The sequence below is a fragment of the Pyxicephalus adspersus genome, chromosome 4 (assembly GCF_032062135.1).
Source record: "Pyxicephalus adspersus chromosome 4, UCB_Pads_2.0, whole genome shotgun sequence".
Taxonomy (NCBI): Eukaryota; Metazoa; Chordata; class Amphibia; order Anura; family Pyxicephalidae; genus Pyxicephalus; species Pyxicephalus adspersus.
The window spans coordinates 78,897,743-78,917,814 of record NC_092861.1 but is presented as its reverse complement, the minus strand read 5'-3'; the positions used below and the strand labels follow the sequence as shown (position 1 = coordinate 78,917,814).

At 38.7% G+C, this 20,072-nt stretch overlaps 1 protein-coding gene across 2 annotated transcripts; it reads left to right on the top strand.

The window, feature by feature from the left end:
- The first annotated feature begins 4,949 nt into the window (after positions 1-4,949).
- Positions 4,950-18,582, top strand: BEND3 (BEN domain containing 3). Of its 2 annotated transcripts, none has more exons than XM_072408717.1 (4): positions 4,950-5,361; positions 8,516-8,567; positions 8,681-8,862; positions 10,290-18,582. In XM_072408717.1, the coding sequence occupies exons 2-4, from the start codon at positions 8,528-8,530 to the stop codon at positions 11,076-11,078; spliced, it is 1,011 nt and encodes a 336-aa protein (XP_072264818.1). In that variant the 5' UTR covers positions 4,950-5,361; positions 8,516-8,527; the 3' UTR covers positions 11,079-18,582. The 2 variants fall into 2 exon arrangements, with proteins under 2 accessions (XP_072264818.1, XP_072264816.1); XM_072408715.1 differs by having other exon boundaries at positions 4,951-5,361.
- The last annotated feature ends 1,490 nt before the right edge of the window (positions 18,583-20,072 follow it).

The window sequence follows — 20,072 nt, the reverse complement described above, 5'->3', positions numbered from 1 at the left end:
AGTCTATTTGAGGTTTGCATCCCTGTTTCTTTGCTAAGTGGTCTTTAGTTTCTCTGCCTAATGTAACGTGTGACCTTTATATGGACCCATCTCCCCTTACTGACCAGTTTATTCTGCTGATTGTCACATGGTCTCCAGATCTTCTGTTACTGACCTCTGCTGTTTCTGTACTTTGTTGTTGAATAGGCAAGTCGAATAGGATGAGGAGGACCATTCCAGAGAATTAGGGCAGCTCTAGAGAAGTCTTGTATCCGTGCGTGTGATGAGGTTATGAGTGAGGAAGTCATTAGTAGGTCATCGGAAGAGCTGAGAGAGCGGCTGGGGGAGTATTTTTTTTTACCAGGTCAGAAATGTAAGAGGGACAAGAACTGAGGAGGGTTTTGAAGGCAAAGCACAGGAGCCTAAATTTGATTCTAAGGTGAAATGGAAGCCAATGCAGAGAACTACAAAGAGATGCAGCAGAAAAGGAGTGGTGGGAAGGATGGATGAGTCTGGCTGCAGCATTCATGATAGATTGTAGAGGAGAGAGTCGGGTTAGTGGAATACCAGAGAGGAGGATGTTACATTAGACCAGACGAGAGATGATAAGAGCGTGTACAGGGACAGGTAGGGGTGGTTTTTGGAAATGTTGTGTAGGTAAAAGTGACAGGATCTGGAAATGTTCTGAATATGAGGGGTAAATGAGTCAAAGGTGACACCAAGACAACGTGCCTGGGAGGAGGGACAAATAACAGTGTTGTTAACAGTTAGGAATATTTCAGAGGGGGATTAAAAATTTGAGGGGGGATGATGATGAGTTCTGTCTTACCCAGGTTGAGTTTCAGAAATCTGTCAGGGACTCATGATGACTTCCAGGCAGCATGAGACCTTATTCAGGACTGAGGGAGAGAGGTCACGGGTGGACAGATAGATTTGAGTGTCATCTGCATACAGATGGTACTGTAAGCCAAAGGAGTATATGAGACTACCAAGAGAGGAGGTGTACAGAGAAAAGAGAACCGGTCCAAGGACTGACCCTTGGGGAACACCAACAGGGAGGAGTGTGGGTGAGGAGGAGTTACCATTGAAAGAAACTTGAAAGGAGCGGTCAGACAGATAGGAAGTAAACCAAGAGAGAGCAGTGTCACTGATACCAATGGAGGGCATGATTTGTATTAGAAGGGGGTGATCAACAGTGTCAAAAGCAGAGGAAAGATCAAGGAGAAGGAGCAGGGAAAAGTTGCCTTGAGACTTAGCTCTGATGAGGTCATTGGCCACTTTAGTAAGGGCTGTTTCAGTGGAATGGGCAGCTCTAAAACCAGACTGGAGGGGGTCAAGGAGAGAGTTGGTGCTCAGGTAATGGGTGAGTCTTTTGTAGACAAGGTGTTTAAGAAGTTTGGAGACATATGGGAGAAGGGAGAAAGGACGGTAGTTAGAAGGTAGGGAGGGGTATAATGAGGGTTTCTTCAGGATAGGGAGAATAATGGCATGTTTGAAAGCAGAGGGGTATATACCAGTAGAAAGGGAGAGGCTGAATATTTCGGTTAGGGCAGGAGCCAGGGTGGAGGAATGGGCACGGAGAAGATCAGAGGGAATTGGGTCAAGCGGACAGGTAGTAGACAAAGATAATGAGAGAAGGGACTTAGTCCACAGTAACAGGGCTGAGGGAGGTCAGTGATGATTTACAGGTGGAAGGGGTGGGTATGGTTGGAATGGCACGGTGAGCAAATACATCATGTCTGATTTTGTCAATTTTCTCTCTAAAGTAGGTGGCAATGTTGTGGGGGGAGCAGGTGTCGGGTTTAGAAAGGATTCAATCGTTGAGAAGAGGTTCCGTGGGTTGGAAGCTTGAGAGGAAATGACAGCGGAGAAATAATTTTGCTTGGTGACAGTGAGCTCAGTGATAAAGCTTTGTAGTCCATGAAGTCAGCGCTGAGGCCAGATTTTCTCCACTTGCGTTCAGCTGCACGAACAATCTTTTGTAGCTGTTTGGTGTGATTGTTGTGCCAGGGTCGTGGGTTGCAGGGCCGGGGTAGAGGAAGGTGGCAGGAGCAACATTATCCAAAGCTTCTGTCCTAACACATATTGGCATTAGATTGTGAGGGACAGTTAGTGATATGACAATGGACTTTGTAAAGTGCTGTGTAAACTGTCAGCGCTATATAAATACTGGATAATAATAATGTGTGTCAACGCATAGATTTAGATGAGAACAAGCCCTGACCGAACATGCTAACTTTAGGAGACAAAAGGTGCCACAGCTCTTTAACTCTTTTATTAAAGGGTTAAATAATGGATCAGCTAATCTTCATTGACCACTTATGTATGACTGACACTATACAAACATGATGTTCCTGTTTACAGGTAGCAGATAACCTTTGACTTTCCAGCTACATTGCATTTTGCTGGCTTAGACAGTATTTGAAAAATGTGGATTGAACTATACGGAGGAGAGTGAGAAAGAAACTGGGGCTGAACCATTAACTCACAAGTTTCACTAGATTCCACTGGAGCAAGAACAAAGCGACTGAACAAAAATAAACAGTTCTTTATTACTACATCATTTGGGTTGGTTTTCAGCCCCCAGAGATTAGCACCATTGGTCAGGTTATTAGTTCTGGGGTCTAAGGTGGGTGCTCTGAAATTCTCAGCCAATAATGAATGTGGAGAGCAGGGTTCAAGATTTTTAGACCCTCTGAACCACTTTCCTGGGGCTCATCAGCTTTCTCGATTATTATTATTACCACACGGTATTTATATAGCGCCGACATATTATGCAGTGAGTGCTTTACATTTTTTTGTTGTTCTCGCTGTTACTATTTCATTGCTGTTTGCAGAGATGCAATAAAAAGGGTATCTGCAGATTAATTCTACATTTTAGCCCTGTGTTATCCTGTTACTGCACTGTTAACAATATAGAAGACAACATCACTATTGGTACAGGGGATGTTTGCAGCCCTTCAATCCTTCTTTATAATTTGGCTTACACATGCAGTGTCTTAATAATATTATTATTTATAAATATTGTAAATATATGTTTAATGTACACTTTCAGTTCCTTTGGGTGTAATGCACTTATTTCTTTTATACGTTTCAGGCTTTTGCACAGTGCTACTTCTCTAGATCAGTATGTTGTTTTCCTATTGTCTGTTCTCAAATACTGCTTTTTACAGTCTATCCTGTTATGTTCAAATCATATGCTGAATGCTAGACTGCATATTACCACTCAATATTTTTTTCTTATTCTGCACATATAGATACTGCACAGTGCCAATTTGCTTTGTTTAAATTTTGTAATTTACAGTATCTGGTCCTATTCTTAGTATATAGAAATTGCTCTTGTATCCTAGAGGGGTAAAAATAGATAACACCAACTGATTGCATCAATGGAATGAGACTTCTATAGGCACCTTCAAGAAATGTTCATGTCAAAACCACTTTCTAATTAAAATCATAAATTTATTTACAGACTGAATTAAATCCCCCAGCCAGAAAATGTTGTGTCTGTGCAACCTCTTTGTGATTATGTCTTGTTGGATCAGAGAAATGGGAGGGGGACTATGGACAGGACAGGCTATAACAAAAATGAAACCTATTGCTATATATATATTGGAGTTAAGCCTGACACCACGTGACATGGCAGTATTATCCCAGCAAACACCAGCTACCCATTACTCCCATTATAAAACAGGAAGATTCCCATGGTGTACCCCCCTAGAACAAGAACTGCAAACTCCTACACACAGTATACCATACAAAGAAAAAATGTAGAAAAATGTACAAAAGGAACATATTTTAAATCTCCCGTGACTTTTAGCATTTTGGGATGAATGCAGAGCAATTGCTGCTGCTAAGCGTTCTGCTGACATGAAATACTGCACAAACTCAGATGCTGTACAATTAGTTTGTGATTCCATGGAAAATAATTGATTTCCCTTGCAAGAAATAAATCAAAATGCATCACAGCAATTTTCAAGTCAAATAGACATGCAGAGATTGGATTTACTACTAACTCCATCAATTTGCATTGAAGTCCAGGATAGCGGTGGCCAACTGGTGGTCCAAGAGAAAATGTTGGTGGTCCACAGAAAAATTGGGAAATTATTTGCTATTTCTATGTTTTAATAATAATAAAACAAAAAAAAAAAATTTGATAAATTCTTAATGACATTTTACCCTTTATATTGCACTAAATTCATGAACTGTACTAGAGACAGAAAAACAAGGCAGGCGCAGCGTGACGTCAGTGTGGTGTTGTATGAGGTGACCATTGCTGAGCCGTAGGCTTCAGTATTGTTTCCACCATTACAACAATCACCCCGCTCCACCAATACCGATTCTCATCGGATTGTTTTATTTCTCAGATGCTTTTAGGTAAGTATGACCTCAACTGCGTATTTTATCTTTAACGATTATATTCAATGGCATCAAATAGTTTGACTTTGATAAATATCATTTCTTGTTTGGTCTTAAAATAAAATAAACCCATAATGAGTGGGAAAAAACATATATCTTGCATTTCCTTAGTAATAGCAAAGATAATGCAACTAATGATAATAGTAATATTAGTAAAGGTTCACATAACCGTGAGCTGATCAATGTATCGGAGCCTCCACAGGGCTTGTCAGGCCCCATTAGGAGGATCATTATTTTACAAATGTATTTATCTTATTAAAAAAAAATCATATTAATGGTTCACAGAATTAATAAAATGATGGATTTAGTGGTCTGCGAGGTCTGAAAGGTTGGCGACTAGACGTCACTGTGACATTGTCTAGAGAACCATGCCCCCTCTGTGGGGGTGATTACCCCTCAGGGACTGGCACCCCCTCACTGTGCCCCCCTGCCAATCACTATACAAAGCAGAGGCCAGCAGGGAATGAATATTTGGAGATCCTCCCCTCATGTCATATGAATTCTGAGCAGACACGGGGCAGTGACTGTCCCCATGTACACACTGGTGGCAGAGGGGCACGCACAGTCTCCATGCAGCCCCGTGTGTGGGAAAAGTTTTCAGAAGTCATGTGAGCGCTATGTGAGCGCCGCGGCCTCCAGTGGATGAGTCTCCTTGCTCGGAGTTCCTCCCCCTGCCGTGGCAGGGTGTAGTGTCTGGTGGCGAGAGGGCAGGGGGCTGTTCCCACCGCAGCCTGTCTCCCTGTGTCCTTCTGCGGAAATGACACACGCGGAGTCCCGTCACGTCACGCGAGAGCGCACGGACACGCAGCGCACAAAGACACAGAGACACGCTGGGCAAGGTGCTGGGAAAAACACGACGTGGAGCTGAGGAGAACCCCGAGCAACCGCGCGTCTGTGGCGCCCACTCAGGAACACTGCTATCAGTGGGAGTGCCGCTCAGATTCAGGTCAGAGGTTCCTATGCTAGGTAAGTGGGTGCACCCCACAGAACACTGGGGCGATATAGACCGTGCAGGTGTATGCAGACACGAGTGGATCTCCTCCGTGTTCTTTTCCTCAGTTTTAGAACAAGCGGTCACGCCTCAGCGCCGATATCAGTGCAACTATAGGGAGTTATCGCTTCACTCGTTACCAGGCACCTGACTGGGTGAGCGCGCCAGACCTGAGGAGAGCTGAGTGCCCGCTGCGTCGGGTAACGTGCCCCACGTTCTGCAAGGGTGACGTCACAGACCACTAGCACAACAGTGGAGAGCAGTGATTGGTGCGGTGTGACCGGTCCTCTCATCCTGAGATGTCAGTGTACAAATCACAGCATCCCCATACAAATCCATAGAAACCCCATCGAATCCATTCTGACACTTGTTTGGTCAGTGACACTCCTAGAAAAGTGACTACAAGCCGACCTACTTATTGTCTCTCCCCCATCTCCAATATGAACACTTATATATCCATTATCCTGCCTAATATATATATATTCCATATTACCATGGAAACCAAGCTGGCCAACCATTGGGATAAACATTTCCAACAATCTCATTTCACCTCTATAATATGTTATAATTATCATCTGCTGCATGCAAATCTCAAACATTCTTTATATTATTTCATCCCTGCCAATTTCTACTAAACTAGAATGGACTACAGAACACCAACCCATAATGCCATAAAGATTATAATAGGGAGAAGTTTTTTGTAATCCAAAAACTCTGACAACACTGCTTGGAATTTTACTGCAGCAGAGGCGGTGTTGTCAACTCACTACAAGAAGTAAGGAGAGTATTATATTTAGGCAGGATCTACAGGTATTGTTCTGTATTGACAGTGTTTGTAGGAGGCAGAGGAGGTGGAAATGTTTTATGTTTAGCTGTGATGTGCTGTGGGGTTTTAATGTGACCTGACATATACATGTTGAAATGTCTTTACCCTATTTAGTACATACCTCGTACATACCTCGTACACCCCAGAGCCCATTGTCACACCTGTACCTGCTGTCTGATGGTGAAACCAAGACCTAGCTGCTGTCAGCAGTTTATTCAGCACTGATCTGCACTGACACTTGTTTCCTGGCAGTTACATTGTGTCAGTGTTTGTTTACATTTCATCTGTCACACAATCCAAATGCAGCTGAGGGATTTGTAACTCTTTAGTTGCTGAGGAAATTACATAGTAAGTTAGGTGGAAAAAAGACATACATCCATCAAGTTCAACCACTAGGGAAATAAACATATCCCGGATATAAAACCCTATAAGAGAGAGTTAGTCCAGAGAAAGGCAAAAAAGCCCTAGTACAATTTACTTCAACAGGGGAAAAAAATTCCTTCCTGATTCCATGAGGCAATCGGATGTTCCCTGGATCAACAGTCACTGTTATTTTTACTTTAAATTTTCTATTCCTGACTCCCCCAAATGTATTCCCCCTAGACAAATTCAGGAAAAAGAAAAATGTTTAGATGGTTTTAAAAGAAGTCTTTCCTATTTAACACTTTTTTCCGTGAATTATTATTTCATCCTATTACCAACCTTTCCCACTCTCCATAACTTATTTATTTCTATTTTTACCGTTTAGATGATTTTGCCCCTCAGTTTATTTAATAGATTTCATGGTACAGCCCTCCAAAAAACGTTTATATACTAACCAAGACAATGGTCCTGATTTATTAAAGCTCTCCAAGTCTGGAGAGGATACACTTACATCAGTGAAGCTGGGTGATCCAAAAAACCTGGAATGGATCTGATCCAGGACTGAAAACATTTGCTAACTAATCCAAATCCATTCCTGGTTTGCTTGATCACCCAGCTTCACTGATGAAAGTGTATCCTCTCCAGCCCTGGAGAGCTTTAATAAATTGGGACCAAAGATTTGATTGCAGACATAAGAACTGCCAGTTAAATTCTCCCTCTTAGATCTACTGCTCTTAGAATTGTGGTATTGGTCTGCAATGATTTGATTTTAATATGGGAAATCTGTTTTTAAACATATTACTAGTCTCATCAGTCCTGATGAAGCCTAGCTAGCGAAACGCGTTAAACACCTCAGTTAGATGTGCTGTAGATGGTTTTGGTTACAAAGAGCATATTTGTGCTTTTAATCTATTGAATAGAAATGTGTGATATATTGTATAAGTAGTGTCTTTAAAGTCCTAAAAGTGTGTTTTTGTACCATATGAAGTAGTTGTGGATGTGGCAGATTTATATACCAGTCCCTGGTGTACTGGCCTTAATAAAATATTGTGCTGGTTGAGGTTTGGACTAGAATTCTTTGGCATTCAGAGGAGTTCATGGTCAAGTCAAGGATTGCAAGCCATTCCAGTGCAATGAAATTGTTTTTAAACCAGTTTTGCCTTTATGCTCGAGGTATATTTTTAAAGCTGTGAATGATTCAGTTTCCAATAAATGTCAGACTTGCTGCTTTATAAGTATGCATTGACGTCTTGCTGAAAGACAGATCCCCTGCTGAGGCTCAGGTTTTTTACAGTCTGCAAAAGAATTTCCCCCAGGATTTACCTGGTGATTAGTAAGTTGTCATTTAAGGCTTGCTGCAGAGAAGCCTCCCCAGTGCATGGTGCCACAACCACAGTCATTTACAGCAGGGATGTTGTGGTAATGATGACGTGCAGTATGTGGAAAGTATCCAGAAAACAGGCTAGGTGAGCGTTTGATATTTAATGCATTAGAATCTCTACCATTACCCACATGCTTCAAGTGAAGGTTCCTATTTCTGTAAAATCAAAAGTGTTTCTAATGAGGAGCATTAGTGACCCCAGCTCAACCTGGAGATTTTCGAGTACTTTTTTAAACATTTATCCAATAATTGTGAGCTCTTCAGGGCAGGGTCCTCTCCTCCTCCTGTGTCACTATCTGTATCTGTCTGTCATTTGAAACCCCTATTAAATTTACAGAGCTGCGTAATTTGTTGGCACTAGATAAATCCTGTTTATTAATAATAATAATAATAACCTACACAAAGTAATAGATATATCATTTTCAAAAATGCATTATATTTCTATATCCTTTTTAGACTTCCTGAAGTGTATGATGTGCAAGTAAAGTATTTTGCAGACATCTCTTTAATATAGTAGAACTGTGCCATAGTTTTATGGATTTTTTTTCTTCAAAAACAGGTTAAAAAAACAATGAACGGAGCTGAATTTCAAAATGAAGATGATGATAAAGGTATGTTCTTAAATGATCTAGATTTTTTTCATGTTACATTATCTTGATGCATAGGGTGCTATTGTGTAATAAAATGCACTACTAATCTGTAATAATGTATTTAATCCTTACAGTAAAAGTTGTGACAGTGGATACAGCAAGTGAAGAAGTTCGACTACGATGCTTACGTGCACCATCTGTGGGCACAGTCAACTGTCACTCCAGTAAACGCAAACAAGTTTCTCTGATGTCTAATGGGTCCTCTGGTGAAGCAGAAAATCTTACAAACTTTAATAAAAGGCGACTTCCTTCAGAGGTAAATGTTAACAGACAAGCTTTGCCTTTTGTACTCCTAACAAGTAAATACCATTATGTTATGTTAAATTTGTTAATTAGAGAATGTAACAATTAAAAGTATGTATCAAATGTTATGTAGATATTCATACACTTGATAAATGTTGGAGAATATATGTAAAACACACATGTACAATATGATATATGGAAAATAAATTTGTAGGAGTACAATGAAAATATGTAAAAGACAAACAGTACATGTCTATAAGTTTTTGGGCATACACTATTTATAAAACCGAGAATCTGACATTCCCTCAAACATTCCCTGGTGGGAATCTATTACTGCCATTGAAACACATGGACCTGGAGGAATTCCACAAGGTAATGTTTGTGGGAATGTCTGATTCTCTGTTTTTTAAATAGAGGCGTATGGGATTTTCTTGGTATTTTTAGTCATTATTACGATCAACATACACATTGATCTTTTGCAATCAACTACATGTACCATACATGTGTTTAATAATGAATCCATATTTTAAAACCTCATTAAAAATTGATCTGCCAAAAAACAAAAAAACTGCCTAGTCTGATCAGCTGTCAGTTGACATTTTACTGAAATAAAGATTGAAAATAATCAAAAGAAAAGCACTTGTTTGATTGATAGTGTATGGTTAGCATAAAGTATACATCCCTTCATCCCTTTCCATCAGAAAGGGATGTGGGCATATTTCAGCTCCTCTCCTTCATGAACCTTTAAATTAGATCATACTTGTGAAAAAGTCCACCTTTAAGGTGCTATAGAGCCATTGTCCTGGAATTAATAATTCTGCATTCAGTGTAACAGCTTTCCAGGTGCCAAGGTGTACAAAAACCTTCAGAGGTATCTCTTTAACTGTACTCCGGGGATCTAAATTTTCTGTCTCTCTCTCTTTCTCTCTCTCTCTGTTATATATATATATATATATATATATTCTTTTTTTGGAATTAAAATATATAGATTTATAGGAAAAAGATCCACATGCAAGATGAAAGAAGCTGATTGCTTACTATACTGTTCTCAGTAGATTTCTCAATTTCTTTCATTTTGCTTGTGAAGCTTACAGGTGATCTTCCATCACTGGCATGGCTTCACTGCTTGTGAGTCCCCTCTATCCCATACTCCAGCATGTGCACATGCTTTGAACCATGCTCATTCACCATTGTGAATGAATTTGTGCTTGTGCAGGTTTTTCCAAGCCTTTTTGGAAGCAGTAGGGATGAAGCATGTATATTCGATAAGATATTTCCAGTCATTATTTGTCTGTGACACCGTACTTATGGACTATTACTACAGTAAAACAGAGCGTTTTTTTTTTTTGTTATAAACTTGGTCAAATGTGCATGTTTTGATATCTTTCGCTTATTTACCATTCCTTTTGGTCCATTTATTACTATTACTTTGTGTTTTAGGGTTTGCTGTCACGCTTGAAAAACAGGGATTCTGCATGCCTCACTCAGGCAAATGTTGGATTAAATACCTGCTCTGAGTACAGCACTGAATCTCCAGGTGAAGAAGACTCTGTTAATGAATTTGCTACATCTTACAAAAAACCTCTGTATGGAATTTCACACAAGATTACAGAGAAAAAAAATTCTGTTACATCTGACCTGTTAGCATCTTTTGAAATTTATGATAAGATAAATCAATGTAGCTCTTCAGGCATTCGGATGTTTAACGATCTACGTAAACGTGAAACAGGCTGCAATTCGGTATCTTCACCAGTCAGTGATGAATCCAACCTATATTCTTTAATACAAAAAATGTTTTTCACGCTCAACACTCTCAATTCCAATATGTCCCAGCTTCATAGTAAAGTCGACCTTTTGTCCCTTGAGGTAAGTAGAATAAAGAAAAAAGTCAGCCCCAATGATATGGTGGCAGAGTTTCATCCACCTCCGGAGTATCAGCTAACTAGTACAGAACTTAGGCAAGCAATGGACCAGTGCACCTCCGCTGGGGACTTGGCATGTCGCTTGCTACTTCAACTCTTTCCTGAGCTTTTTGGAAGCAGTGCTTTGTCCAGGAACTGTAGTACTTGTGGCTATATCAACAAGATCAAACTAGAATCCCTTCATCTTCAACTCATAAGAAACTATGTAGAGGCATGCTATCCCTCAGTTCAGAACAATGCTGTTTGGCAGGTTGAAGTCTTACCACAAGTAAATGAATTTTTCAATCGTTTTTGGGCTGAGAGGTAAATGGAAAACAGCCATCATGGTATTCAGTCTTCCCCTTTTTTTGAAAATCAACCATGTCAGAATTCTCACTTTGTTGAAAGTGAAGAGCAGGAGGAAAATACCAGTTTGGAAAGAGCAAACCCTATGGTCTCAGAATTTGCCATCAATGTGAAAGACCTTAATGAATGTTTAGAAGAAGCTTCTAATCCAGGAGAATTTGCAGTGTTTTTACTGCATAGATTATTTCCAGAGATATTTAACCAAAGAAAGCTCGATGAAAGAAATTTTGGAGACCCTGAAAATTTTACTCTTGATCCTCAGCGACTTCAGCTGATCCGCCAGTACACAGAGATATACTTTCCAGACATACAGGAGGATGAAATATGGCTGCAACAATGCGTGCAAAGAATAAATGATGAGTTGGAAAGTCTGTTTGTGGATGGTAGTGAGTGTGATGATATAAGGGATGATTGTTACGAGTCAAGTCTACCTGATGACTTGACTATTGTAAAGGTTGAAGATGGCACTGAGAATGACATGGAAAAACCAGGAAGAAAGTCCAAAAAAATTTGGCTTGTTCCGTTTGATTTTGATAAAATTGACATTCCACCTCCTGACTTTGAAGTTCCTTTCCCACAATTCTTGCTTAGCAAAGAACAGCTGAAAAATATATATGAGACTAGCCTGTCTATTGGAAATTTTGCTTCTCGTCTTCTGGTGCATTTATTTCCTGAACTTTTCACACATGAGAATTTGAGAAAGCAGTACAACTGCAGTGGTTCACTAGGTAAGAAACAGCTAGATCCGGTTCGCATAAGACTTATCCGACATTACGTTCAAATACTTTACCCCAGAGCAAAAAATGATAGAGTTTGGACTTTGGAGTTTGTAGGGAAACTGGATGAGAGATGTCGACGGAGGGATACTGAACAAAGGCGATCTTATCAGCAGCAGAGGAAGATATATGTACCCCTGCCTGAGAGGAGAGATTTTGTGCCTTTCGAGTTGAACTCCGAAAGATACAGAGATCTTATAGAAGGACCACCTCTGCCTCCTGAACGCAGCTCAAAAGACTTCTGTAAAATACCACTGGATAAGATTGTCATTCCACCTCCTGATTTCCCGGTGCCTACAATATACTTGCTTAGTGACAAAGAAATAAGGGACATTGTTCAACAGAGCCTCTCTGTTGGAAATTTCGCTGCCAGACTATTGGTGAGGCTCTTTCCAGAGCTGTTTACTCCAGAAAATCTTAGGCTGCAGTACAACCACTCAGGTGCATGCAACAAGAAGCAGCTGGATCCCATAAGACTAAGACTAATCCGCCACTATGTGGAAGCAGTTTATCCTGTGGACAAAATGGAAGAAGTATGGCATTATGAATGTATTCCGAGCATTGATGAAAGGTGCAGGCGCCCAAATAGAAAAAAATGTGACATACTTAAAAAAGCTACAAAAAATCAAGTCAATAACTGCTGAAAATGTAGTAAATTATAGTAAATTATTTTAGTTGTCTTTATAGAAAATTATAGTGCTGCTTTTACCTATTTTTTCTTTTTCTGAATATAATGAATAAGAGTATGGAAAAATAGTTTGTTAGAATGTGACTGACTGCATATTTGCACTCCCCTTAAAACAATTCCGCGTGTTTAATATTAACTACATTTCCCTTACAGATGTTTGTTCAATTTTGTACATTTTGAATTTGTTTTTATAGTTCATTTCAATATGCTTGTTACATTTCATTTTTCTAGGTATACTATTTTTGCTGCTTGTAAAGTGTTGTGGAACCCAAGGTTAGTAATGGGTTACCAATATTTTTGTAAACAAATTGCTGTAGAATTTCCTACATAAAAACAAACAACACTAATTGGGTTTAGTCTTTTCTTGACTAAAACTTCATTAAGAGTAATTTATCTGGTAATTAGTGTAGTCATTTATTGTTTTAAATAATGCTTCACTTGCTTCATGAATGAATACAAAACACATTCCTTAGGCTTTTCTTTTATTATGCATTAGTGAAAACTGCATTATAGCTCAAGGTATTTAGTTTGATTTTAACTTAACATAGTAAATAAAATTAGACTGGGCCCACTTTAATCAAGCTGGAAGCGGTCGGTTTCTATTGATGTAGCTGGTGACTTGCCATATTTTTAGTTTTTCTTTCTGATGTAAAAAAGTTCAGTGCTCAACCCTGAAATTTTTTTAAGTTGGGTGGGGTGAAATTTTAGGCGGGTGGCAGTCCCTGTATTCTGACCCAACTCATCAGTAACCACCCAAAAACAGCCGGGTGGTTACTGAAAAGTGCTGGGTGGTGCACCCGGCTAAAAGGGGCTGGCGAGAACACTGAAGTTGTTTGCTTTTTATTTATCTGATACACAGAAATGTATTGGTTTTATATTTAATAGATTGACGTTACCAGGATAACAGATTAGAATTTTCTTGAAAGGTTATTTCTCCCAGTTGCAGAGTTATTGGGCCTTATTTATTAAAGTTCTCCAAAAAAAGCTTGCAGCAGAATATATACCACAAATCAAGACAACGTCCCTGATTTATTAAAGTTCCCCAAGGCTGGAGAAGATACATTTTCATCAGTGAAGCTGAGTAATCCAGCAATCTGGAATGTATCTGGTTCATGATTGAAAACATTTGCTAACAAATACCAAATTACCATTTCAGGTTTGCTGGATCACCCATCTTCACTGATGAAAGTGTATTCTCCCCAGCCTTGGGGAGCTTTAATAAATCAGGGACTTAATTTGTGGTACATATACTTCTGCAAGCTCTTCCATGACAATTCTATCTGTGGTTTAGTAGGCACTGTGCCTCCTTATCTTATGGTGCTCTCACACTTTTATGCTGTGGAAATTACTTCTTTCCTTTTTAAAAGGTATTTCACCTTTCTGACTCTCTTTTGCTGACTCTCAGTTTTACCATGAAAACAGCTGTCATGAAAATGATTTGTACCAGCCTCTACCTCTTTGATGGTGGTTTGATTATGGTTTCTATCGAAAGGCACTTTTTCATCTATTCTCTATATCTCTTTCATGTAGTCAACATTTAGTTTCCTGGACCTTGCACACTAAAATATATTTACGCATTTTTAAGAAGCCATAAAAAACCCTTTCACCTTTGAAGCGATAGGCATTGTGGAGAAATCCCTTTTGAAATTCCAAAATAGAGGTCCTGAAATTTTTTCAAAGCAGATCTTGTCAAAGTGCCACCCCTTAAAACAACAGCAACCAGCAGGTGTTTTATGCTTTATAATGGAAATTTACATTACACCTTTAACATCAACCTACTAAAACAGCTGCTGTGCAGTTCTGTATTATCAATATAGGTATTACATTAAACCGGCCTTTCAGTATTGCTGAAAACTTTTTAAGCTGGTGTCCGCTAGATACTGTCTTGTACTCTTTCTTATCAGTGGGCTTAAAAAAATGTTTTAGTACAAACCCCCCGCTATCCTTAAAGGTCCAAAAAAACAATGTGATTACTGGCTCCATTACCACTACTTTAATACCATATACACTATGTTGTTATTTTTTATACCCTCAATATTGGTTGAGATTACCTAAGTCACCTTTCCATGTCATATTATTTCTATGTCATTTTTATTTCCGTGTCATCTGTATCATAACAATTTAAAAAGGGAACTTGGATTGTGTGTGTGTTTTAGCACATTTGTGTCCTATGCTGTTAGGAATCATTGGAACCCAGTTCAGAGAGGTGAGTGAGAGCTCAGTTTAAAGCTTTACTGTTTGTTAACAATTTAAAAAAGTCAATAATCTAGAGTCTTTAAAATATATTCACCACATCCATTAGTACATTAAGGTAACACAAATCTTCAAAATGTGCACCATGCTGTCACTTCCTTTCCAAGAATATTGTCCTTTCCCCTTCCCTTCATTCCCTCTCATCAATGTGACTCATCACATTGCTTGCCAGCACAGATAAGTGAATTACACATAATATTTCTTCAGTACCATTACCTACATACTATCATAGGTGACACTGGGTGATTCAGCAAACCTGGATTGATCTGATCCAGGACTGAAAACATTTGACAACTACCTGCAACTGATTTTTAAGAAATCCATTCCAGGTTTGCTGGATCTCCCAGGTTCACCCATTATAGTCCATCTTCTTTTTTTATTTAGAAAACACATTAGAGAAGCCGTTACATTCTGCAGGATACAGTTATTTTCTGTTATTACATCTGTTTACAAAATGATGCTGACAGTTGTATAAAAGCCCATCAGCAAGTGGTCTTCCTCTACTAGCTGAACCTTGTAAACAGATTTAGAAATTAGTGTAGCTGGCTATTAAACTAAAGTAGCAGAGAATAACTACAATCAAGTTGTATGTATTTAAGTTCAAGAAACCCAGAACTCAGCTTTCTCATCTGTATAAGCAGCCTGTTTAATTAGATTTCTGAATGTTTAAATTTAATTTGGCTAACATTTCCCAGAGGTAGCAATATGTAATAGGGGAAATATATAGGCTGTCATTGCTTTCTCAAAAATTGCTAAATGTGTTTTATCCATGGAGATCCATTGGCCTCAGATTAGAAGTTCCTTCTTCACTGTTATCTGTATTCTTGCGTGTGCCTATAGAAGCCAAAAACAGCCAAGCAACTAACATTTTCAGAGGTCAACAAATGTATTTACAATGTCTGTTGTGGGGATAGATAATAGTTTGATATTTCACAGTAAAAGTCAGAATGTACATTGTAAAAGTAAGCCACCCAACAAAGGAAGTGGTACAATACTTACTAGTCTGGTTGACGGTGACTCCTACCTTTGCTTTCTTGAATCTGCAGTGAATAGCAGATCCCACATACCCAGAAATGTGTCAGATTCTTTGACTGCGTTGGGGGGAGCAAAAATAGTTGTTGTTCACCAGTCAAGTCATTTGATTAAGCAATCATTAGTTTTCTAGCGTCTGTAGGTCTACAGGTACCAGCACCTTCCATTACCTTTCTAACCTTATTCATACATTATATGGCCAGATGTTTGTGGACATCTCACCGATATGCTCTTTTTGGTCACCTGAATTCTGTAACTTGCAATAGGTTCATATATGGTGTAGTTGTTTTGTTCACCTTTTGTGCTATATTGTATGTTAGATGGACAGGGCATATCAAAACTCTGTCTCTGAATTAGAATTACTGTAGTTGAGTTTGGTAGAAATGTTACAAGAGAAGTATCAATTGCCCATGCTCTTTTTTTTATTTTTCATTTATTTCTCATTTTATTTTATGCGGACATCATATTAAATTGTCACCTGCAGAAAACTTTAATTCTGATTGAAAGAAATGTCATTATCTTGTTAAAGAGCCTTACCAAATTTGCATAAAGCAATGAACCATTGTAATACAAAATCATAGTGATGTGCAGGTATACATGACAATCCAACCTACATTTACTATAGTCAGTTGCTTTAGGTTACCACACTTATCACATAACAGTTGTACTTTCTACGATTATTAATACTGAATTTCATATGGCTAGAAAATTGGATGTTAATTGGCACAAAAGTGCAGAAGTTGAAGATCTATTTGTTCCATTACTTTTCCCTACTTATTTATTTTTAAAATGTTGCTATATTAAAAAATATTTTTCTATTATTTAGGCTCCAGAAAACAATATTACCCTGTTTTACCAATTTTTTGAAGTGTAAAAACTAAAGTGATAATTGATGTACTTCAGATTCTAACATTTGATATAACCACGATGCTTAATGCTTTGACAATACAAAACATTTACAGTATATTTCTTATGCAGACATTTTGGGTTGCATAAGTTTTCATCCCTCAATACATATTAGAAACTACCTTCAACTGCAGGTCTATTTTTGTGTATGTCTCTTTAAGCTTTGCACGTTTGGATCTTTTATCTAGTTCTGAAATGTTGGATGGGGACATTTGGTAACAATCTTCTCAAATGGATTAAAGTCTTGAATAATTACTGTCTCCATGTAAGATATTCAGCTTGTTGGGTTTTTTTTGTTTTTGCACTGTGCAGGAATTGCAGATCCTTATCTCTTCCAGAATCCTAGTGGAGGGCAGTATAATGTAACCCTAGCCCAGGTGTGTTTTATAGGCACTGTAGGATTTTAATTTTTTTCACACAGTACGAGAAGGTGGTTTTATTAGGATTTCAATGTTCTCCCCAATCCCTTTTAGCCAGGTGCACCACACTGCACTTTTTAGTAACCACCTGGCCATTTTTGGGTTGTTACTGAAAATTTGGCTCACAATACTGGGGATGCCACCCACCTACAGCTTCTTCACTCCCATATAGTATTTTCTTGAGACCAAACCCAATACCCAAAGTGTATTAAAGTGTAATAAGCAAATTGTTTAAATGTTCTTTCCTGGAGACCTTGCCAGTGCTGCACTTTATATTTCAGACCTTGCAAGTGGTAAGAAGCACCTGCAGTTAGCTGCTGGGATACATTTTGGATCTTTACAAAGCAGGGGCTTAAAGTGGACCTTGTGGAGTGGCTGGGTTATAGTTGTCCCATGGTATAACCCATCTCAGCAATTTATCCCTGTAGCTGCTTCATAGTTATCATTGGCTTTTTGGTGCTTTTCTAATGCATCCTTTGTGCCATACCCTTTGCACTTTAAGACTCACTGAGGCCTTCGGAACACGTCTAATTATTTTAAGGTCATGTGACATTTTATGAACTGTAAATTTCATTCATCCTTTAAGGCTATGTACACATGTGCAATTATTGTCGTTGGAATGGATCGCTCACAATCCTTTCCAAAGACTAACAACTGCACGATGCATGAACGAGTGCTGTACACAGCACTGTTCTGCCCTATGGAGAGGGAAGGGGGGAAAATGACTGAGCGGCACCCCGCTGCGCTCTCTTCCCTTCACTTCCATTGAGATCGTTTGTCGTCCATCATCCGTGGATCCGCTAGGACGGACGATGGAGGATGAGCTCTGTACAGACGTAATAGCCAATATCGGCCCTGAGCTGATTATCGTCCAAGAACAATTGCACGTGTGTCTGTAGCCCTAGATTGGGGTAATAAAGTCCATTACAATTCCACATTGTAGCACTTCAAGATATGAAAAAGCTCAAAAGGGGTGAATACTTATTTAAATGATTTCCTTTAGTGTGTTAGCAGTCCCCTTGGCATGTCTAGGTGGCTTAGATACTACTGATTTCTCTCTGTTTTTTGTTTTTAAGATACTGCTGTAGTTTTAAAACTCATAGAGACAGGTAATACTCCCACCTCATTAGTGGCAGCACTTTTAACAGAGGTGCCGTATCTGTACAAAATGTTGTACTAAATCTCAGGTTAGTTATTGATATTTCGATATGTATGTTATTACATTTTTGGTTTATGTTCTATTGGAAAATGTAATTTTTATTTACTAACACATGATATTTTGTTCACTTGTTTTTCTTTAGACCTAGAAATAATGCATTAGTTGTGTTTATTGCCAAAACTAGGGTAAAGTAAACCTATTTTATGAAATAAACCTGCTTTGTTTGTATTTACTAGTTGTATTTGTTGTGTACTATTCTATAGTTATATCTAAAGTAGATACACACAGACAACACACTGATAAATGGACTAAATATTTGAGGATGAAATAATCATAATTTTAAAATTTGTTCCTCTAGATAGCATAAAATATATTTGTTTATTGATTTGTCTAAATTTAGATTGTATTCCACAAACTAAACTGTACACAAGTCAAACAACAATAATAATGCAATGTTGCAAAGTTTTAGCAACCTTCAATCAGCTTTGTTAAAGCCTTTGAAACACTCTAAAGCTCTAAAAGTCATTTTAGGGATATTGAAGAAGGTGTTTAAGGTGATTGCAGCTCCTTTAACTAGCTGCAGATTGTAAATATAGGTGCAGCTGCAAAATGGTTAAATGTTTTGTGACTATGTTAGACAATTTTGTTAGTCATCTACCTCTGCCACACTGGACAGTCAGATACCCCTCTATTTTTTGTCTGTCCATTCTTGTTGTTTATTGCAGTTAAGAGTGGACTTATACTGAAATATTATGTAAGCTGCCATGTTTGCCCTGGTGTCTAAAAAAATAAAAAGTCCTGATAGTCTGGTGTTTTGATCATCTAACCAAGAATGTATATACAGCTCAGTTGTTCAGATAATTATCACACAGTGTGACTGAAACTACTAAAACCAAAATATCAGTTTTCCATCCAGGCAATTGGCAATGGCAATTTACAGCTCTCTGATAAGCCTACCTTAGGCTCCTAAACAACAGTTTGAGACAAAAATAACCAAATCCAGTTGTTATGTGATGCAGTAGTCTAAAAATAGGAAAATATAACACTTCCTTCTCTTTATGCTTGTCAAGTCCTCTTTTGTATTGCACGTTCCCTCTTCAAGGCACTGCAGCTCACAGTGGGAGGGTTTCAGTAACAGAGGCAGTGCTGTCCAAAAAACAGTGGGCAGGACTAGGTGTGACCAGGTACTGTTTGATAGGTTACATTTTTACAAATTGAAGCCAAACCATATCTGAATTAATTTCCTTTCTGTTCTGTAACAAAACATGGTCATATTTGGCACAGAAACTGTTAACATTTAAACAAACAGCCAGCAAAAACTGTTAAGGTTGTTTAAAGCTTTACTTTCAAAAACATTATCCTTTATTCTATCATTCTACTGAGTGCAGCATATTCACTGTAATGCTCACCCAGCTGCACACATCTTTAGCTTGGAAAACATCCATTGCATGCTCTCTTAGTGTGTGTGTGTGTGTGTGTGTGTGTGTGTGTGTGTGTTCACACTTCATGTATTGTTATAGTACAGGGTTCTCCCCAGGCACTTTTAGCTGGGCGCACCACCCGGCACTTTTCAGCACACACCCGGCTGTTTTTGGGTGGTTACCAAAGAGTTTGGTCACAATATAGGGGCTGCCACCCACCTAAAATTTCTTCCCACTCAGCTTAAAAAAATTTCTGGGTTGAGCACTGTAGTACCAATGCTAGAAGTTTTGATTTTTGCCTG

Excerpts from the sequence above, each read along its gene's own strand:
- BEND3 (XM_072408715.1), top strand. The coding sequence starts at position 11,079 with ATGGAAAACAGCCATCATGGTATTCAGTCTTCCCCTTTTTTTGAAAAT.